Below are 23,524 nucleotides of genomic sequence, written 5' to 3'. Positions count from 1 at the left end.
ATGACTTTAATCAGAGCTCATTTGCATACGCTGTCTCATCTCATCGTCAAAGTATTCACGCACACTGGCAAACGCTCGCCCTCAAGACACAGTCAGACCTACTTATGAAGGAAGAGCCTCTCGTCTGGCCTCCGTCAGTGTCTTCATCTGCAAGCGATCATACACGAGAAATCTGGATGAAGAATTCTCTCAAACGTTCATTGCTTAGCATCTCGGCTCCTTCCTGCCTCGGGGCCTGATCTCATTCATTAAGCTGATGGATAGAGCAGATCAAAATAAGACTCACTAAAATGAGATGAAATATTTTGTTTACCTGAATATCGTGTGATCAGCATCACAGAACTGCGAACATGCGAATGTGTTAAATTACACAAATATTGAAATCGTAGGGAGACTTCGAGTACATCTTTGAGCTCAAGGTGAACAGAAGAGTCTGGGAATCCCTGGATTAAAGAGTTAAGGCTAGGCTGAAGGAATGGGTGAACTTCTTTAAAAAAAATAAATAAATAAAAGGTGTAAATAATGCTAATGTGGTTGCTTAGCCCCTGAAATCATTAAAGATGTTTAATAGTGGCCTGCCTGTGGCACATTTGCAGTTAGTTTGGATTCCTGAATAGTGAAGGGTTTGAGGGAAAGGTTCTTGTTCAGAATAGAACAGCTGAAGATTTTTGGCAAGAGAGAGCTGAATGAATCAATTTCTGATTCCTTGAGCATCACATACAGTCGAAACAAATTTATTCAGACACTGGATATCATTTTTTATTTATTTTTTTATTTTTTACTAGTGGGTGCAGGACACTATCGTTCATTTATGTAAGTGAGGATAGCAAAATAAAGTAAACTGACATATTATACCCAAAAATTCTTCATACAGTGGACTACCAGTAAAATTGATGATAAATTTGGAACCAAAAATTTGATTTGATACTTTGACCTGACCATGTTTTGTTGCATTATCAAGATGAAATTGTTCTGATTCAGTTTAACTTTTGAGTTTGTGTCCATTTTCTAAACTATAGCGAATAAACGTGATAATGTGATAAATGTTGAAGGTATCTGAATAATTTTTGTTTTGACTTTACTTTCAGCACAACAGTTGTTGTTCTAAATTAGCTTTTTAATTACAGCCATTAACTCTGTGTGGTAATTAGTATGACATCATTTATAGCTGTAAATCTGAGATTAGCTGAACTCCAGAAATCATATCCTGCAAGTGAACGCAGCTCGGCTTCAAGGTTTGCGTGTTTGGTTTCCATGCGTGTTGAGTAAAGCACAGTTTTCCCAGCCGAGCGACAGCCATCATCTCCAAGCCCTGGGCATTAATATACTGATGCGTGAAGATAAAAGCTGGGGAATAAAGTGACAGGTAATTAAATTTGCCTGAAACGGAGACTAATTGGGGGACTCTAATCAAGGTCCACTTATCGTTAGTCACAGTAACTTCACACAAACCAAACAATTAGCCTTCTTAAGAGTCTCCTAAACATTTGTGATGCTGCTTAAAGCTCAGAACACATCAGTGCTGGAGTCTGGCAGTGAGTTCTCTGTGTGCCTCATAGAGCAAACGACTTCATTGTTGCACGTGTGATTTCTACTTGCTCAACAGGAAGGAAGCTTGAAGGAGTTTTCCACCGACAGCAGAGTGGATTCATTTGAGTCACGGTGCGTGATTGAACCGTTTGTATGAGGAGCTCTAGAAAGCTCTTTCTGGAACTCGGTTGTGGTTTTCTCCGCTCACAGGTCTAATGAGAATTAGCATTAATTGTCTGAGAGGAACGACACTGGTAATTGGAATGATGGGCGACGCTCTTGAAGAGAATGGCTTGTCCTTAAGCGCAGGGCTTTTCTCTGGATAATCACGCAGATCGCGTCATTCATCCTCTTCGCTCTTTCTCTTTTTCCTTCGGTCTGAGCTTCTCTCTGCTGGTGCTGTTGACATTTGCCCCGAAACTCTTCCTTTCTCCGTCTGTGGGCAGAAAATCGAGCGAGAGACAAACAGGGGCCAGAAGGGATGAGAGTCCCTCAGAAGGTCAGACGTAGCCCGAGCGTGCCGGCCAGAAGCCTGAATAATTACGGATGCTGGAGCCTGTGCTGTTAGTGGGTTTGACAAAGTCGTTCCCTGGAAGAGCTTGAGTAATTTGTTCCTGGGCATCAGACATACACTGTGTGCAGAATTATTAGGCAAGTTGATATTCTGGTCATATTTTTTTTCCAAGAACATTTTACCAATTCCAAACCACATCAATCTTAATAACTACTATTGATTTTGTATTTAATAATTTATAAGTGATGTATAATTGCCCATGAAGGCTGAAAGTTAAAAACTCCTTATTTCAGGTGTGCAGAATTATTAGACAGGTTTTCTTTTACAGATAAAATGAGGCAAAAATGAGATTGAACTCAAGAATAAAAGTAAAACAGTTATTAAATGCCCATGAGTTCTGCCAGATTCTGGAAGATAAATTCTTCAAACAGTGGCACAAGAGGATGTGATGCTGGTCCTTCAGGAGTCACTCTCAACGTATCTGTCCATGAAGCCTATACAAAATCAGTCTTCATGTATTTCACAACACTTCAGCATGTTATTCTTATTAAGTGAGGGTTATTTTTTTGCATTTTTTACCCAAGCAAAGTCTCTGAGAACCTGACACATTGCACTTCTGGAGACTCCAGGAAGGTTGCAGTTCTGGGAAATGATGGTGCTGGAGACTAAATGGTTCCTGATGGTTTCTCACCTAATTCTTCACCTTAATTTTTAATTCTTTTGCAGTTAACGTGTCTTTTCCTCTCCACCTGTTTTTTCTGACCTTGCTGACCCAATGAGCATTTCGCTGCCCAATGGTCATGCCTTAACTTTGCTAATTCTATTATTGCATTAGTATTGCATCCTTCTCATGGGCATTTAATAATTTTTTAACTTTTATTCTTGAGTTCAATCTCTTTTTTGGCTCATTTTATCTGTAAAGGAAAACCTGCCTAATAATTCTGCACACCTGAAATAAGAAGTTTCTGACTATCAGCCTTCATGGACAATTATATATCACTTATAAATTATTAAATACAAAATCAATAGTAGTTATTAAGATTGATGTGGTTTGGAATTGGTCAAATGTTCTTGGAAAAAGAATATGACCAGAATATCAACTTGCCTAATAATTCTGCACAGTGTAGATTTTTCTGAATCCCGTCGAGTCGCTTCACTCGAGGTCTTACTCTTAACATCTTTTTAACGAAGACCTTCAGACTGCTGAGGAACTGATCTCACGTCATGTTTTGATCTTCTCTCTCGTCACTGCAGGTGTTTCCTTTTGTCTTATGCAGCATGTGTTACTGTAGATGATGCATTTGCAGTTATCATAAAGTAATCATATAGCTCTCATACTGATCTAGCGCTTAGTATTAAAGCAGTTGTGCTCCAGAAATGAGTGATTCCTCAGATCATGTGTGATGTTGGTACTGTATTAAGTATTTAGATGCAGTTTCACTTGCTGGACCAAAAAAAGCAACAAAAAAAAAAACAGCTGAAAAGTCCCAGTGTGCATATTGAACGAGGAACCCGAGACTGTGTTTTTGCTGACTTCTCATATCTTAAGAAGGTTTATTTATTTCTGTTTTTCTCTTTTGATAACCGACGCTCTGGTACGTTCTGGTCATCGCAGTTGTTTCTGGATCTCACCGAAGCCCCCACCCTCGCGTCTTACTCTCGCCTGCAGGAGGATTTGTGGAGGGGGCTCGTCTCCTCCATTTAAAGCCCACTAATAGGCTCCATTGTCCAGCCCAGCACTCGGCAGCTGCTGCTTTGTGCCTGCGTCCTATTCGCCGCTCAGTAAAGAACTGGCTCCAGGTAGTGAATAGTCAAGGGTGCGGCTAATTTCCCCCCCGATCTCTCCCTCTGGCTTTGGGGGAGGAAAGCCAGCTCCCACAATTCTTTGCATGCAGCAGCTGAAGCAAGAGGCTCAGTTATTATCTTTCTCTCTCTTTCTGTCAAAGCCGGGGAGAAATCCTATTAGGTTTTTATTTCTCACCTCTGTTGGAAGAGGCCAGGCTTTTGTGAGTCAGGCGCTGAACTTCTGATGTGAAGAGCTTGAGACTGAGTCACCAGATGCAGACGCCCTCAAACCCTTGTGTGCTTCTGGAGAGACGCGGAGATGTTCAGACAGACTTTAATCCAGTAACTGCACCAGATTTGAATAAAGGAAGAATTTAGAGCAGAAATATCAGTCCGTGTCACACCAGTTACTCTGAATATAGTGACCATTCACACCGTTATGATGGCGATATATCAGCATTCTCTTGACTCCATGAAATGGTTTGATTAATGCTTTTAATGCTGTGTTTGGATATCTAGGGGTTCATGCACCGGAGGCAAGTCATGTCGAAACTACACCTATAAACAGCTGATCCCTGATGAAACAAAATCCCTAATAACATCGTAACTGTATGATCAGTGAAGTTGGAAAGTGTTATGAATCTTTGTGGGATATCTTAATATATACTCTAATATGACACTGTAATAACCAACGTTACATTTTCACTAATAACTCCACAGTTGTGTGCGATAGAATCAAAATTCTTGTTTCTGCTGAATCCTTGCTTTATTTTATTATATTTTTTTACCCTCACTTCAGCAGATAAAGGCTGTAATAATAATATTGTCAACAGTTTTCATGACTAAACTTAAGCGAGTAACTTAATTATTGGATACAAATTCATATCTCTGTTTCTCTATTTCCTGTTGGAACAGGAAGTTAGTGCAGGACAAATTAAATTGATTGTCTGTGTTAAACGGCCAGTTTTTGATTTGTTAAAGTCCAACAAAGCCATGGTTTAACTTCAAGGCAAGGCAAATTTTATTTATAGAGCACAAGTTTAACACAACTGTAGTTGATCCAAAGTGCTTTACAATAAAAATAACAATTTAAAAGAAAAAGGAATGGGAGACAACAGGAAATAAAACGAGTATCTAAAACAATTAAAGTGCAATTTCAAACTCCAATTAAACTATTCAAAGTACCTACACAACATCACTCAAATGCTAAAGAGTAAAAATAAGTCTTTAAGCTAGATTTAAGAGCATCCAATGATGGAGAAGCTCTGATGTTGAAAGGTAGACTGTTCCACAGCTTTGGGGACACTACTGAGAAAGCTCGATCACCTTTTGTTTTACAACGTGAACGGGTGACAGATAAAAGTAACTGATCACTAGATCTTAAAGACCTAGAGGCTGTATATGGCTTAATGAGATCACAAATATAATCTGGGGCAGAATTATGCAATGCATTGTATGCAAAAAGAAGGATCTTAAAATCGACTCTGAACTTTATAGGGAGCCAGTGCAATGAGGCAAGGACAGTGGTGATATGATCCCTTTTCTTAGTTCCTGTTAAGAATCTGGCTGCTGCATTTTGAACCATCTGTAATCGTGACAGTGTAAATTGAGGTAGGCCTATGTACAAAGAGTTACAGTAATCCAAACGAGAGGAAATTAGTGCATGAATTACTATTTCAAGGTCATGACTAGAAAGAAAGTTTCACCTTAGCCACTGATCTGAGATGAAAAAAGCTACTCTTTACAACTGCATTTACATGCTTATCAAATTGGAGAAGAGGATCAAAATGGACTCCAAGATGTTTTGCATGATTGTGTAGGTTATTACTTAGAAAACCAAACTGTGTTTTAATGGAGTTGTTAGTAGCAGCAGGGCCCAGTAGGAGCACTTCAGTTTTATTTTCATTCAATTGTAAAGAGTTTTTCGTCATCCAGGTCTTGACTTCATTAAGGCATAAAAAAAATGATCCAATGAAAAGTCATTTCCTGGTTTGATTGGAAGATATAGTTGGAGGTCATCAGCGTAACAATGATAATTAATGTTATGTTTCTAGAGTATTGATCCCAAAGGGAGCATGTAAAGGGAAAACAAAAGAGGGCCAAGAATGGATCCCTGTGGAACTCCACAATGGATAGGTGCAGGCGGTGAAGTAAATGACCCGATATTTACAGAAAAAGTCCTCCCCTTTAAGTATGAGGCGAACCACTCTAAAGCTAGGCCCTGAACCCCAACAACACACTCAAGTCGTTTCAGAAGAATATTGTGGTCAACAGTATCAAATGCGGCACTTAAATCTAAAAGTATCAGGATAGCAGATGACCCAGAATCAATGGTCAGCAGAATGTCATTTGTAACCTTTAGCATTGCCGACTCAGTGCTATGCAGTGCTCTAAAACCAGATTAAAACGGGTCTAAAATATTAAAAATATCCAGGTACGAAGTAAACTGTGAGAGTGCAACTTTTTCCAAAACCTTTGAAATGAATGAGAGTTTAGAGAGAGGGCGATAATTGTTATGCACAGTGGGGTCAAGATGAGGGCCTTTCAATAGGGGCTGTACGATAGCATGTTTAAAACTTTCCGGAAATACCCCATTTATTAAAGAGCTGTTTATAATAGCTAAGAGATACTGGCTGAACATTTGTAAAGCTACTGGATGAATGAACCAGATGAGAGTGATCTAAGTCAAAAGGAGAGAAGTGTGATATAATATCTTGTACTTTCTGAACAAATTCAGAAAATTGGGTGCACGTCTCAATCATCAGGAACTGAGCAAACAATTGGACTAAGAACAGAATTTATGGTTTTGAAGAGAACTTTGGGCCTATTGGCATTTTTTGCAATCAAGTTTGAGAAATATTTGGATTTTGCCTCCTTAATAGGGATGTGCACGAGTACTCGATTAATCGATTACTCGAACGCATCAGCGACGATCGAGCATGAAAACGATGATCGATTGGCTCTAAAAATGCATTATTTTTTTTATTAAACTAAACTACTTTCATTCTTTCTGATTGGATTGGTTATGCTGGTATTTGGGCGGTAGTCTGATATTTGATTGGTTATGGCTGCGAGAAGTTGTGGTCTAGAGACAAGACCGGAGCACAGAGCCAATATGGCTTCTAAAGCGCACAGCGATGTCTGGCAACACTTTGAAAAAACTTGACGGAAAACTGTCAAGTGTAAGATGTGCAGCGCCACACTCGTCTACAACTCCACAACGAGTTCGATGCGTTACCATCTTGCACATAAACACAAAAAAGCAGATGATGCCGATGCCACTACCAGCAGTCAGACGAGCATAAGAGATTTCACCATCAGACAGAAATTAACCACAGGCAGGGCAGAGAAGATGATGCAGCTAATAGCAGAAATGACAGCAGAAGACTTGCTGCCTATTCGTTTTGTTGAAGGTAAAGGTTTTAAACGTTTAATGAATTACGTTGAGCCCCACTATACTGTCCCATCGCGCAAAACGGTCACTGCAAGGATTGATGGTCTATACGGAAAATGCGCCTGTTCACTAAAAGACAGTCTGTCGAAGCCAGCGCGGATCACTATAACCACGGACTCGTGGACCTCGCTAACCACTGAATCTTATGACGCTAACCTGTCATTACATAAATTAATGGAACATTCACAGTGCAGTATTAGAGACGCGAGGTTTCGAGGAAAGACACAGCTGTGAACATTGCCAACTACCTAAAAGATGCAACAGAAAAGTGGCTGTTAAGCTCTGAAAAAGTAATGGCATGTGTGCACGACAACGCTGCTAACATGGTTCTGGCAAATCAAAGTCTTTGGGAATCAGTGCCCTGTTTCACGCACACCCTGCAGCTTGCAATCAATGAGGGCTTCAATGTTGCAACTGTAAAAAATTTAATAGCTGTAAGTAGCCGCTTGGTATCACATTTTCACCACAGCACAGTAGCTACAGCCAACAAGAACAAAATATACCCGACCATAACAGCATTGTCGCACGCGGTGGAATTCGGTGTGTGACATGTTCGAACGCCTTTTGGAACAGAGGTGGGCTGTGTGTGCTGTTCTGTCCGATCGCAATGTTACAAAACTTGCAGATGCGAGGACACTTGACCTAAAAGATGAGCACTGGGAGACTGTGGAAGAACTGACAGTAGCCGAATCTCTGAAACGCCGCATAGTCGCAGTTGCTGAGGATGCTGAGAAAGTGTATCTGCCTCTGATTGCAGCGGCTTTGGATCCAAGACACAAACATCGCAAGTTTGTTGAGACAGAGCTTCGGGAGAGAGTAAAAGAGAATCTGAAGCAGCTTTGCCAGACAATCCCAAATCCTGTCAGACCCATACAAAGTAAGCCCGACTCAGCAACGGCGCTCGACACTCTTTTCGGCGAGGACTACGGCATGAGTGATGTTTCTCCGCATGACACCGAAATCAAAAGCTACTTCAGGGAGCCATGCATCTCTGTAAACCAGGATCCTTTATTGTGGTGGAAAGTAAATTTCTCGATTTGCAAAGCTAAGCACCCTTGCCCAGTGGTACCTGGCTGTTCCTGCTACTCCTGTGCCTGCTGAGCGTGTTTTTTCCACCGCCGGTCTAATTGTAAATAGACTCCGCACTCGGCTTTCATCTGAGCACGTAGACCGACTGATCTTTTTGAATAAAAATATGTAGTCCTTATGTTAAGTTTTATTAGCCATGCATGGTAAAATATTCAGGCTGTTTTTGTTTTAAGTTTTAGCACCATAGTTAAATTATGCTGGCTTCTAATTTTCGTTAGACTATGGGCCACTTAACAGTCTTTTGGTGAAGTTGTATTAAACTTTATTTTTGCGAACATTTTACAAAAAAACTTTTTTGATCCACAGCTGTTGTGATGCTGCTGAAGTAAAATATTGTTTTGTTAAAAATAACAGTTGAATAAAATAACTGAAAAGCAGAGTAACGTGTTTTATTTGTTTTATAAAACATAGAAAAAGGTAGGTTATCTTTTTAAAAACTGATCCAAAATATTTATACAAATAATAAGACACACATATTGATGGGGATAATACTGTAAAATAACTTTTTGCGGGGCTTCAGTTGCCGTTGTTTTAAAGCACCCTGTAACGGGAGAAGCGCATCCACTACTTTCTGGTTGGCACGCAGTTCAAGCTCACATGCATTTTGTGTAGATAAATACAATTTGTAATATAACATTTGCATATTGTGTATCTAGGCTATGTGATTAATTTTATATACAGTGCGTCATGTAGAAAAAGCGCTTCAGCTTCACCTCACGCTGTTATTTATTTTAAATGTTTACTGTATTAACCACTATTGATGGTGATTTTTAATAATCTGTGTTAATTTAATTATTTTCTGAATCCTGGCATAGTTTTATCAACAACGTTTTTAACAGGGCTTTAATTAAAATATTTTAATTGTCGCTATGATGCACACGCCCCGCCCCTTGCTTAAGCTCCACCCCCGATTAATCGAGTACTCGTTTCTCAAACCTGTGGATTACTTGAAATGAAATATGATCAGAAATGCCCATCCCTACTCCTTAACGGAATTTTGATAAACAGTTAAGCAGTTTTTTAAGATTTGGTAGGAGACCTGGAGCCCATCCTTTTTCCACCTGCGCTCAGCCCTCCTGCACTCTTGTCTGAGAGTGCGAGTCTTCAGTTAGATTTTCAACGTTCAGCTCGTATCCTAAAGCAAAGTCACATCACTGATTTTTCATTTTGAGCTTGATGAACTGAACAGATACTTCAAACTCTGACAGTCCATTTAATGTCGTCCTGAATAAGAGGCTGTTGTTTTGTCCAAACCAAGTAATGTCTGTATTTTATTTTCTTAAATGTCACGTCTGTCTGAAATGTATGAATTGTCATTCAGCTGCTCTTGGACACATGCAATACCGGCCATTCTGAGATTGATTTACAATTCAATTTCCTGCTCTACTGTGTGATGGCAAATTACAGAGGAAATGGAGGGAATTAAATGTCCCAGAGTTCTGTGCTGTGACACGTACGACAACACCGACCCGGCCATTCACGCCTTCAGTCACGGCGGACAGACACAGAAAACGGCTAGAAACCAAAGCCTTTGTTTCACGGTTTCTTTAAAATGTGAACGTGACGCTAATGCAGATCAGGATTGGTGGGTTCTGAGTTTATTGTTCAGTTAGCTTGTTAGTAAAATCTGTTGCAAACAGGATTGTTGGATGGTGTTTTGTAAAGGTCCTCTGCTCTGGATGTGTGGCAGAGATGCGGCGAGGCTGAATGGGTCAGAGGTGTTTAAGAGCTAAAGGTCAGGGATGAATCAACACATTAGAGCTGGTTTCTGAGCTCGGTCATCATGAATCCTCAGCACACACTGACCGTAAGCTGCTCTGATTGGCTCTATTTTTATTAGTCCTAGTTTTCCTTTGTTTAATTGACTCATTATGGCTCATCTTTTTATACTACATATTAATAAATTGTTCTGAGATTGCTGATCTGATGAGAAACATTTGAAGCCATTGCTAAATAACCAACACGGCACATCAGTTTAACCCAGTGGTGAGCGGTGACCCCCCTCCCCCCCATCGGCTTTTAGGACACACTCAAAGAATGAAACAAAAGTATGCACATTTCCTACATGTAAATTAAATTCATCTCCAATCCTTCTATTGTTTCAGGTTTATCTATAGTTATTCAAATGCTACAAAAACATACAGCTGCCTACTCAAGTAAAAACCGCCAAACAGCATTTACACGTAGTTACGTATGATATGTAATATTCAGAGAGTGGGGAGATGTATGTCTCTGCATCCATTGAATATTATTTTTTTAATTTTTTTATTTAATTTAGTTTATTTATTTATTCCCAGTGAATAGGACTTAAAACTCCCAACCAGGTGACACTACTCCAATAATAGACCATGCAATACACCCAAAAATAATAATAATATCTTTAAAATATTGCCAAGTATCGTTTGAAACAACTATAAATTCAGAGAAGGACTTTAACTGTAGCGTCACAAGCATAGCCTACGGAAAACAAAGGTATTGTTTCCTCTTTTTTTTTTTTTTTCTTTTTCTTTTTTTATTGATGTTTATTAAATTATTTTATTTCAAATTTTATATACAATTTTTTTAAACTGTTTTTATTTTTTTATTTACCACTTAGGCATGTTGACAATAACCTATATCTTCAACATATGACCAGATACGTTTTCAGTAGACTTTCAAAATTTGCTTTGCTTGAGAAAGCATGAAAATATATGGTTAGGATATGTTTTTCATATGATTTAGTCGAGTTAGTTTTGCATCAGTCACAATGTAATTTTCGGCAATAGAGATCTGGCAGCAACAGCGCTTCGCGGACAGCTTACCTCGCGCATGAAATCAGCCGCATACCAGCTAAACACTGAGAACGTGCTACAATCCTGACGAGTCACAGCCACAGAACCCACTCGCCCGGAAGCTCCCGTGACTTTATTACACTTTATTAATCTATCTTCATCTTTGTTGCATCTCAAATGACAAGGGATCAACTTTTAATCATGTTTATATTCATTAGCCCGTGAAGTCGTTCTGTCCATATAAGCATTCGTAGCTTATATGGACAGAACGCCACTGGTTTAACTTCTTTCTTCGCTGAATCGCAGAAACGGAGACAAACAGTGAAAATCAGTGGGTTCCTCTGTTGTTTGTTCTCAAAAATCATCTGTTGTATTTCACTGAAGAAAGTAAGGGGCTCACGTTTGGAATGACATGAATGAGGAGAGAATAACTGTTGATTTCTGGGTGAAGTATCCCTTGAACATATTATTGTTATAATAATTATGAAGTTCTTTCTTGGCCGTCAGCCGCACTATTAAATCCCATCAGTGACTAATAAGATCTTTCATCTAATAATAAGAAATAGAAACACGCTGAAGGACATGCGCTGCGGCGTCGCACATACATGCCCAGATTTTTTACAAATTCTATGCCAATTATCACAGCTAATTTTTATGCAAATTACAGGGCCAGAGTGCATTTCTTTGCTAATGAATAAGCTTGTAACAGAGTAAATGGAATTGTACTTCCCTGTGGGGCGTCTTGGTTTGTTGCGATGGTATCTGAGCTCAGAGATGTGTAGAAACATGAGATGCTGATGATGGTTTATCTGCTGCAGTTATTCTGATGTGTGTGTGTGTGTGTGTGAGCAGTACAGTAGCGTCTGTAGACAGAAGACGTCACCTCAGTACAGCACAGTACCATCGTCTTACAAAAGACACGCATGCTTCCCTGTGATTCAGTGGTCTCCTCGCTGCTGTGCTAAAGATATGAGAGTCGGCTGCACGTCTCGGTTCTTCTCAGTCTAGACCAGTGTTTCTCAGCCTTATTACCTGGCATATTTTAAAAAGAATGTTTTTTTAAATACAATTTATTATACACAAACATCATTTTTAATATGACACTGGAGTGATTACATGCCACTGCTTGGGTACTTTTGAAAACATGATAATTCAGTTCAAGTAATTACTTCATTAATAGACTAAAACTGACGTTACATTAGAGTCTATAAACAAACAGCTCAGGTGTTCGGTGGGATCTCTGTGTTGTGGCGGTGAATTGTTGGCACTGTGCTCTCAGAAGTGCTTTCTGTGTGTGTTATGAATGGACGAGCATCAGCAGCAGCTTCAGGAGTGTGAGCAGTGAATGTTCCTCCAGTTTGCTTCCGCATCTCTCTTAACGTGTCCTTTATGAGCCTCCGCCTCATCGCTGATAACTACAGACCCGCTGGATCAGACAAGAGCCGTTGTGAATGTGTTGTAGATGGTGATCCGAGGAAAATGTGCCTGTGACTAAACTAATCTGTGCGTGAATACAGATGTACAGAGTCTGGCCTGCGGTCAGCGGATGTTTATCATGCAGATTGAGAGAAGCAGCACCGGGGGCGGATTATTTTTATACTTTACTGCTTGCTTTTATTAGAACTGAAATTAGTTTTAAATGCAAATAAAAACTAAATACATTATTTTTACGTTCTATGACCACTGCACCGTTTATTTTTACAATTGATGGCTAACACATCGAAAGAGTAACTGCTTATAAATGTTTAGGAATATGGCTTGATGAGAAGATGCCATTTGATGTTCATATTGATTGCTTGGTGAAAAAACTAAAAACTCTAGAAAGCTAATTATACAGACTATGTTTTTACCCATTTTAGATTATGGTGATAGTATTTACATGCGTGCTTCCTTATACTTACTAAAAAGGCTAGATGATGTTTATCATGCTGCGTTGCGATTTATAACTAATGCTTGTTCACATACTCTCCACTGTTTGCTGTACAACAATGTAGGTTGGTCCTCTTTATATCAAAGAAGGAAATCACATGTAGTAATATGCATTGCTAAGAACTTCAGATTCCAGATTTTCAAATAGTTGTATCTCAGCCAAATATTGTCCGATCCTAACAAACTGCACACCACTGAATAAATAAGCTTTCTATCGATGTATAAATCTCAATTTTGAAAAATTGACACTTATGACTGGTTTTGTGGTCCAGGGTCACATGTGTTGTTGTTTATTGTAAAGGCATTGGTAAAGGAAAAGGCATGCTTCCAAAGTATATTCCTAGTCTTTTATGCTTGCATAGAAAGAACTATTTAACCAGATCTTCAATTGGGATTCAATTAGAAGTACCTGGGGTGCGTTCAGAACATGGAAAATCAGCTCTCTGTTACTATGCTCCTTGTTTGTGGAGTGATTTTCAGATTAATACTCCATTAGGAGCAATTCCTCCTTTTGAATATTTTTTAAAATGTACTGCAGCGTGTAATGAATGAACCTTGTTGCTGTTTTAATTAAGCTGTTGATTTCTGATTATTGTCTTGCTTTGCTTGTGTATATAATTTTGTTATGGGCATTGTGTATGTTATGTTTTTAAATTCATGTGAAACTTTTTGTACGATCATCTTGGCCAGGACTCCCTGGAAGAAGAGATTTCTTTTAATCTCAATGGGACCTTCCTGTAAAAATAAAGGATTAATAAAAAATAAAAATAAATACAGCTCATTATTGCTGTAAATATTCAGACAAGACACACAAGCGTCTCCCCACCCCGCTGTCATGCTTAGCATGATAATCATTGCTGCAGGAGGAAAGACCGCAGAGTCTGTGTTAACTGATGCGTGAATCAGTTGTGATTGATTAGGAAGAGATTGAAAATGTGCCGGTGTGCCTCCAGGAACAGGGTTGAGAAACACTGGTTAACCAAAGCACTAATGATGGGTAGGTTTGTCATGGCAGACACCGCTCATTACAAACGTCCAGTCTGGACAGCAGTAAACGGGTCAGCTGGACTTGGTTTTTGGTTACGGTGGGACTGAGTGTTCAGGGCCGATGGGATCAGACTCTGACCTGATTGAAATCGCACACTATCCTGTTTGCACAACATCCCTTTAAGAACGTTACATGATATTAATTATTCACAGGCCAAGCTCAGCTTTAAACAAGTCTGTGTGAAAGCCAATTAACAATTTAGCTTTATTTTCACTGGAAATATTTACTGAAGTGCTAAGTGTATTGTAACAGTGCAGTTTAATATCCCTCCCAGTGAGTTCATCTGATCAAAACACGGCTTCCTCACAGAGCGTGTGCTGTCTTCTGAAACCAGGTTAAGATAATGCACAGCACGCAGAGAGAGAACAAACCGTGAGTCAGCTGGGGGATACAAGGACGCGCACCGGCCCTGTGAGCGTCAGGTCAGCTCCCTGACCCTGGGTTTTCCGCAGCTGGACGAACAGAGAGGGTTGAGTTGAGAGCTTCAGTGCAGGAAAGGCAGGGCAGCTGTTTCCGGAAATGACACACATCCTCACGCACTTGCTCCCGCCTGGATGGGGAACGCTCTTTCCACACCACCCCGTTTCCATCCCTCGCTCACATTCTTCTTCTTTATTGCTGGAAAAAGGAGCGGCCCGTATGCGGATGACATCAGCACATGTCGCATATCCAGGCGTAACCCAGGGTTCAGGTAATGGAGAGGCGCTGGGGAGGTGTGTGCTCATCCTGTTTTCACCGCATGCCTAATGGAAGCTGCCCTGCTGTGTCACTTGGGTTAATTGACTATGTTTTGTGAGGTTGCATGATTACATTGTCCCATGGTGCCATGACCCGGCCCAGCTAAAGCAGTCACCAATGACTGAGATTCACGACTGTGTTATTGCACATTCACTTCGCCGTCACAATGACCCCTGTGAATGAGACAAACATGAGCTGCGGCGCAGGGATTGTGTGTTAGGTGACTAGTTGGGTCATGTTCTCTGCCATTGTCCAGGATGCGTTCAATCCGTTAGGGATGGGACGTGGCTCCATCAATATACAACGACATTTCACTGTAGGCAAAGCTGATGCTGCTCAAATGAAAACCAGGTGAGTTCAGCTCAGTAGTGTTTGGAGCGGTGTTCACTGATCAGTAAACACTCTAGTAGGGTTAGGCACCCTGAAGACCACCATCTGTTGACACTGTCATCTGAGATATACATTCACTCTATCCATCTCAGTCAGCCACGTGTTTAATCACAAGCATACATACTCATTTCAGTCATTTTCGATCCAGACTGTCGTTTCATTTGGTCGGCTGCAATTAAATGGACCGATGCTGAATCATCTGAGAGACAACGGCTTTATGATGATCTGCTGATGTTCAGGAAGCACTAACCTTGGCCGTTTCTCAATATGCGTTCTTGTCTGTACTTGTGTTCTTGTGGACATGTGAAACGTCATCAGTCGTCGCCCAAGTACTGTTCCAATTTGTGCGAACTTGAGGCAGCCAGGTATCCCAGAATGCATTTCGCACCAATCAGCGAGCGTTAATGGCGGAGGGGAAAACCGCAACATTTTCAAAATATTACTGTTATTGTCATGAAATGCCGTTCTAAGAGTATTTCAGGCGAGAATATAGTTGTTTAAAACTGGAATCTGCGGTTTATTTATAAAGAGCACAAAGTTATGTTTCATAAATTATTGATTTATTAATCGTAATGCAGAGCTTACTTTAACGTGACTGAATTGTTTGCTTTTGTCTTTATTTCCTATTACATAAGTCTCTTATACTTTATACTTTTATGATGGATATTATTGTTCATTAAAACTGACATTTAACAAAAAAGGCAGAGTTGTGCTTGTCATATTTCATTTTATTATACATAGTGAATCAGAGTATATGTGCACATATTACCTAAACCACATTTTAATGTTTTATACGTTTAAAATGAAAACAAAAAGAGAGCTGTGTTTTGTATTTTGAAGAAAACGAAACGAAATTAAAACGAAATTCATTTTGTTTTATTGTAATGTGTGTGCGCGCTGCGTGAACCACATTTTTGTGGCTATTAATATTTTAAATGAAACAGAAATGAGGCAGCGCTGTTTAATATAATATTTCATTTCACGGTAATAATATGCGATCCCTGAACTACATTTTTGTGACTATTAATATGATTACATGAAAACAAAAAGAGGTAGTGGTCTTTGATATCGTATTTTGTTGTATTGTAATACAGTGTAGATAACATAAGCGAGCTGACTGACGTTATCAAGTACGCTGCTGTTCCATTTGCAGAATTACCGGACTTGTGTCCTCCCGTCCTCGAGAGTCCGCACTCCCGAGTCCAACTTGCGAAGTCCGAACTACCGAGGACACAAGTCCGAACTTTGCGTACTTGGTATTGAGAAACGGCCCTTCTCTTCCTCTTTGCTGGCACTGTATTAATAATGCAAGCAGAAGGCCACCCATCAGAGCCGCTGCTAATGGCCTTGATCTGGATGTAACGCTGACTTCAATTATAAGTGTGGACACAGGCTCTTTCACGTTTAAGTCTCATAATGGCTTTGCTAATCATATCTCTGCATGTTAAGCAGCATCCAGCAGAGCCGCTCCATTTCGATTCGGGATCATGAAATGGTGGGCCGAACCTTGATCGTTTGCCAGCCGGGTGGTGATGCTCGGTCAAAGTCGCCATTATGAAGCCTCTCACAGTGCAAGAAAGCGTGGAAGATTGATCACCGGATAAGGCAGCTTTCATTATTTGCCGCTCTGGAGAACACATGGAGGCTGAGATACTGTATCTGCTGCTGTAGAGTTTATCTCAGACCTTCACCTGAACTGGTTCCCATTTGTGGACAGACCGACACGTGTCATTCATTATAGTTCTCTGAAGAACAGTCCAGTGTCAAGCGCTGGGTATAAATCTAGTGAGCTACTTACTACACTTACAGGTCAGGGTCTGTATTACAGAAACATCCCAGCTCAGAATCCTGTCTTATCCGTTTAGAAACTATGGTCGCTTTAGAGGTTTCTTTTTTTTTTTTTTTCAAATCCTAAGCCATTTTCCATTCAATACAAATAACTGCTGGCATTTAATTGTCTGTATTGCATATCTTTAAGCATAAATGGTCTTGTCTTGCAGAGGGTGTCTGTGAGATCTGGCTGACCAGCGAGGACACGGGTGCGTATGGCAGGGACATCGGCACGGACCTGCCGTCTCTGCTCTGGGAGCTGGTGAAGGAGATCCCGGACGGAGCGATGCTGCGCTTGGGCATGACCAACCCACCGTACATCCTGGAACATCTGGAGGTGCGTCCTCTTCCTCACACAAACCGCCTGACTACCCATAGTGCACATCACTGTTAACATCTTACAGCAGATTAAACCTTACTACCTGTGTAGTGTTGTGCAAAAATTATGGTTCACACTCTACTTCGGTTTTGAAGTCACGTTTCAGTATTGTGTCAGTATGTTTATAAAAAAGTTTGTCGAGACAAACTCAGTTGGCTTGAGAAAGCCGGACCAGAAAGTTAAAAAAAAGTTTGAAAAGTTTAAGAAGTTTAAAAAAAGTTTAATGGTTTGCAGTCTGAAATAGTTTGAATTTTAAAGTATTTTTAAAAGCTTAAAGTTTGAATATTTTAAAGGCAATACAGTCTATCAGAGATGATGATTAGCAAGTTACTAGCATGTTGCTAGCATGATTAACAAGTAACTAGCCTGACACTAACATTATTAGCAAGTTACTAGCATGTTGTTAACATGTTTCGATCATGATTAGCGTTCTAGTAGCATGTTGCTAGCATGATTAGCAAGTGAGTAGCATGTTGATGGCATGTGTATAGCATGCTAGTAGCATGTTGTTAGCATGATTAACATTTTACTAACATGTTGTTAGCATGATTAACATCTTTCTAGCATGATTAGCATTTTACTAGCATGTTGCTAGCATGATTAACGTCACTAGCATGTCGTTAGCATGATTAGCATGTCGTTAGCACGATTAGCATGTTTTCTAGCATGATTAGCATGCTAATAGCATGATTAGCAAGTTACTAGCATGTTGCTAGCATGTTTCTGGCATGATTGGCATGTTATTTGCATATCGCTTTAATGATGTTTTTTTTTTTTCTTTGTTTTTTTTTGTTACTAAACAGTGGTTCACTGGGTGGGGGGGGGGGGGTATATTGCTAAAACTGGATAAAATGTAAGATTGTAACTTCAATAGAAATGTGTGCACCATTTACATCTCTATGAGGCACACGTGCTCTGTCTGGCGCTTTCAAACTGCAGTGTTTGGCGCTTCCTTCGATTTTCACTTTGTGTGCTACATTCATTCAATTAGGTGAACTCACTTTTTTCCCTAGTAAATGTCAAATTACTACGGCATCGGAGTAGTTTTAGTGTAGATGGATTGTTGTTCTCTTGTTTGCGTGAGCAGGACTAAATTGTCTCTTGTCATTACGGTTGATTTCTAGCACACAGGAGTGACCGTAGCGGTGACTCGTTCAATCCTATCATTCTAGAACAATACCCAGAATGCCGTGCGTTCCCCCTCTGAGCCCCAGATGCCGAGGACACTCGTAATCCCTCAGACGGCTGCGAGAAGTGCTGGGAGAAGCAGTTTTAATTTGCAGAGGGTTAATTGAGGTTGTAATTTTGTCCCCCGATGTATAGGTTACGTTTATGCTCTGTTACATTCAAATTAAAAAGTGATGATTTTTTTCCCTAAATGAAAAGAAATAACAATTAAATGCTAATTAGAAATGTAGGCGTGCTTGTATACGTGCTAGAGGACGGTTATTTCTTTTTATGTGCTAATTTGATTTCCATCATTGGAGTATTTGTCCTTATTTCATTTCCACATGCTCAGCAAGTATTTTTAATTGCATGTCGTTGCTTCGATGCGTCTATTTGTCTTACGGGAAGCGACAGAGCACGAGTTCACGATCACTGCTGCGCTTCTTTCTTCAAGAGATTGCCCATCTCTATTGACTTCTGCTACACGAGCAGGTGAGAGTGTAGTGTTCGCTCAGCGTGCATCTCTGTAACGGGAGGTAAGGTACGTGGAAGGTACTCGTGTTGCGTCAGACGCACTCTAAGAATGAGGTAGAATGGTTTTCACCGGTGATGGAAATAGCAAGTGGCGTCTCAAGAGATCACGTCACGTATAGACAGATGGGCTGAAATCACACGTCGTCTTAAAACTCACCAGCTCATGCTTCCATTTTCTAAACCATCACAGGGTGGTTTAAGATGCGCTAACACTAGAACTTTCCTCCTCTTATCAGAACACATCCCCCTGACTTTAACACATCCCTCCATTTACTGGCTCTTAAGTGTTTTTTGCGAGTGGAGAGCTTTCGCAGCGCTGGTAAATGACTGTGTGATTTGGGAGGTTGCGGCAGCGGCTGTCTGACACTCTTTCTGAGGAGTCATTTAGCAGCATTAGAGGTGTTTAGCAGAGCAGATGTGTGATTTATGGAGCCTCTGTTCAGCGTTTGAAATTGCAGAAGCACCTGTCAGACAGGAGAGGACCGATCTGCGTGGTGTGAGAAAGAAAGAGACCTTCCCGTCTCGCTTACAAAATTGACTCTTTCTGAAGAAAATGGTTCTTGAGTGCTAATAATTGTGCTCTTATGTGCAGAGAAAACGTCCTTTAGACAGGTGTGCAGATGCACAAATATATTCATGTAGTGCTTGTGTTCAGGGTTTTGGAGTGAAGCATGTCTTAGTGAACACCTATGAGAATAAAGCAATGATGAACGCTGGCCTCTTCGTTAGTTACGAATGATCAGATCGTGTGTAATCACTGCAGGTAAGGAGAGTTTTCCCCATTACATTCAGTCTGATCAGTGGAGCGAGTGTGTGGCAGAGCCCGGTTTAAATGCAGAAGAGCTGGAGGTTCAACTTTCACTTTAATGTGCTGCTGCACACACAAATCTCTCTTTGATGTCATCTCATTTCAGGAAGCAAAACTTGGCGGCCTGAAAATGTAACTTTTCCAAAGCCAGAGCGTATCGCCTTCATTCTGCAGTCATGAAATCTGACCCGCCGGTTAACCCGCCGCACCGTACATGAATACTATAAGAGCTCTGGGGCTGCTGAAATCCAAAGACAGGCTCTCAAATCATATCTTTAAACTGAGATGCAAGCTTTCTGTGCTCATCGCTCCACCCGTATACCTGATCACCATCCGAGCCTTGACCTCCAGGCCAGTAGCGTCCATTCGTGATTTTGCACATTTTCCTTTGAAGAGCCTTTAAATTGGTGGCCAGCATCCGTTTAATTCAGCGCTGCTTCAATCCGGCGGGTCACGGGAAGTCACCTCATTACAGCAAGCCTTTCTGAGAGCAACACGAGAGCGCTTAGCTGTGATCTGCTGTAGTGCTCTCTCTCAGGTGAAGCATCCTCGACTGACGGCCGCTGATTAGCGCGGAGGTCCGGCCGTGACGGTCAGCTAATGAAGCGCTGCGCACTGCTCCGGGGGCTGTTACTCCTCGTGAAAACCATCCTTCACCGCACCTTGATGACTATGAGAACGAACAAATGCCCCAGATGATAAGCCTGATGACCTTGTGTTTAAACGTTCTCGCTTTCCTTCGTTCACCCTCTTTTTGTGAATAATTCTCATTAATTCTGCTTTTCAGGGCTTTTTACTGTACAATGGAGTAAAACAGAAATCAGATCTGGTCTAAAATGAAATCCAGGATCAAACACTGATGGATTGATTACATGAGACATGATTCATTTCAGTAAGTTGTGTTTCTTCTGCTGTTCTCTCATGCTTATTTGGTTCTTTAACTAGTGGTAAAGAGGACAAGATGATCAGTTCAGGCCACCTTAAAGAATTAAATAAACAATACCATTGTTACTCGAGCATTAGTGTCACGCAGCTGACGTGTTTACTTGTTGTAGTTTATCCAAGTAAAGTAGACAGCCAAAATGTGCCATCAGAGAAACGCTACTGTTTTAGGCCCTCCAAAAATATATTTGGTTGCTAAAATTTCTGTGCATCACCAGTTAACACCATATCTGTGGTGCCTAATGCATCAGCGTTTGTTCAGATCAGTAACCCCACTCATGAGCAATAGTGATAGTAATGCTTGACTAAACTGCGGCTAATTAAACCATGATGCAAAATAGAGAAATGAAATGAAGGTGTGAGGGAATTGAACAAGCCTCTCGCTGGCTGGCCTTGAATCTAGAGAGAGCGATGTGTGAACATTCACAGTTCAGTCAATTATAGCTCAGGCTCTGGAGACTCGCCACCATTTGTATTTGGAGCGGCCGCTAATTTCATCCCAAACATGGGCCATTTTCATATTAATGAACCGCCAGAGACTCGCTGTCCATTAGGGGCTTAATGTACCATTGCAGGACAGTAGATGAGACGTCTTCAGTCTGTTTGTGAATGAGCAGCTGTTTGTCTGACGGTCGCGATGAGACTCGTGAATGCAGTAGATGCTGCTGATGGTTCTGAAGCGGTTTGTGTTCGGTGTGTTTTGTTGGTCCGTCTGCAGCTCCTGCTCTTGTTCCTGCAGGTGGCGCGTCTCTCCGGAGACTCGGGTCTTTAATCACAGATCCGGCCGGGGCTCTCTGGTGTAATTGGCTCTCGCTGTCACACATCACCTGTCAGACTCTCCTCCCTGATCCTGTGGGATCGCTGTCCTCCTCTCAGCTTTCACAACTTGTTATGGGAACAGTCACACGTTTTGAGCCGTTTATTGCTGGAATTAGATTGGTCCTGTTTCTCCACTGTGAAATGAACAGTTGCATTTTACTGACACATTCATATTTAGAGAATGACGGTTATTATAGCAATATACGCATTGATAGAAATGTAATTAGCCCTCATATTATCTGATTCCAGTATCAGCTCAGTCATTAAACAAAGCTTATTTGAGACATTTTGACTGCAAACCCTGCGGTGAAACAAGAAACAACACCAAGAATTACATCAAGGTCAACAAGTCCGATGATGTTTAATTCAATTGATCTGTGTTGTGTGAGAAATTGTAATATTTATTGTTTAACACTGTAATCCATAATACTTTTCATTAAAAACCAACACGAATACACAGATTTCTAATAATTTGATGTTTTAAACTACAAGTCCTAATGTTGAAAACTGCAGTCCTAATTATTATTCACTACCAAAACACGTGGTGTTATTTCTCATCAACTTTTGATCTAAAAGCTAAATATACACGAAATGGGTTTTTTAGACAGTAGAGTATTTATTTGTATTTGTGTGTATTTATCACATCACATCATTCCCAGACCTCCATTTATATTCCTTCAGAGATTTAATCACTGCTCTGTTATTAGATGTGGAGAATCGTCACAGTAAAGCATGAGCAGATGTTTATTAATGGACTATAATATCAGTATGAACGCAATGCAAAGGAAAACCCATCATGATGTGATGGATATATTCCAGATCTCAGATCCACAGGTGAACTGATGGAGACGCGTGGTTCTTCACCCATCGACCGCCCTTCGGCTCTCCTCTGTGCCGCACGCACAAATCCATACGCGCCGCTGAGACGGATGAAATCTGGCGCTTATAGAAAAGCTTTTACCCTTGCAAATGGGAAGCGGGAACGGACCGTCAGCCGTCGATCATCGACCGCTTAGCACTGCGTGTGTTCAATAGAGTCCTGTGGCTCCTCCAGGACACGCGTTTCCTCGCTGAACAATTGATGTTTTAATGGATTAATTATCCTGTGCGATGCAAAATGAGAGCTGCTTTCAGAAAGCGAGTTATCTGTTCAACAGCTTTCCTTTAATCTGATTGGAAATGGAGCCTGAAGCGATGAGACAAACCCTTCACTGCCGTCTGTTCCTCATTAAACTCCCAGCAGGCCAAAGGTCCTGACCTGAACGCTGAAGAAGTGTTCAGAATAGTGCAGTTTCTCTGTCGTCCACATAGTTATTTGTTTGACATTCATAAACACAATGAATTCATTTTTTTTATAGGAAGTGTCTTCTGTTGAACACACAAGCAGATGTTTATCGAGCTTCATGGCACACTATGTATGGTTCTTATGGATTGTGAATATGGTGCTTTGGTCGTGTAGTTCAGCCACGCTTTCTCATGTTTAAACTGGCTTCATCATGATCGGTTCTGTGGCGTGTGATTGAGAGCTGCAACAGACTTTCAGGGAATACGTTTAGTTTCAGTCTGTTTCTTATGCAGACACATCACAAGTCTCGTCACTGGCACTTCTGCAATCGATTCTGTTTGTGTTCCAAAGCAGGACTCCCCTTTAAGTCGTCAGTGATGCATGCATTGTTTTGTTAGGAGTATTTTGGCCTGTTTCTAAACACGGATCTGCTTGTTCTCTCGCTTGTCCTGCTCCACACACGTTCACCATCCAAAGAAAACCGCAATTATCCCAGAATCACTGACAGATAA

The 23,524-nt window shown here is 40.8% G+C and overlaps 1 protein-coding gene across 1 annotated transcript in view; it reads left to right on the top strand.

Annotated features, from left to right (window-relative positions):
* Positions 1-23,524, top strand: part of cdkal1 (CDK5 regulatory subunit associated protein 1-like 1) — a 269,763-nt gene that overhangs the window by 137,954 nt on the left and 108,285 nt on the right. The window contains exon 9 of the mRNA XM_058747144.1: positions 17,249-17,415. Coding sequence (XP_058603127.1) covers positions 17,249-17,415 — 167 coding nt within the window. The remainder of the gene's footprint in view (positions 1-17,248; positions 17,416-23,524) is intronic.

The sequence above is a fragment of the Onychostoma macrolepis genome, chromosome 16 (genome assembly GCF_012432095.1).
Source record: "Onychostoma macrolepis isolate SWU-2019 chromosome 16, ASM1243209v1, whole genome shotgun sequence".
NCBI lineage: Eukaryota > Metazoa > Chordata > Actinopteri > Cypriniformes > Cyprinidae > Onychostoma > Onychostoma macrolepis.
Note: the sequence above shows the minus strand (reverse complement) of the source record. Positions and strands in the feature narration are given on the sequence as shown.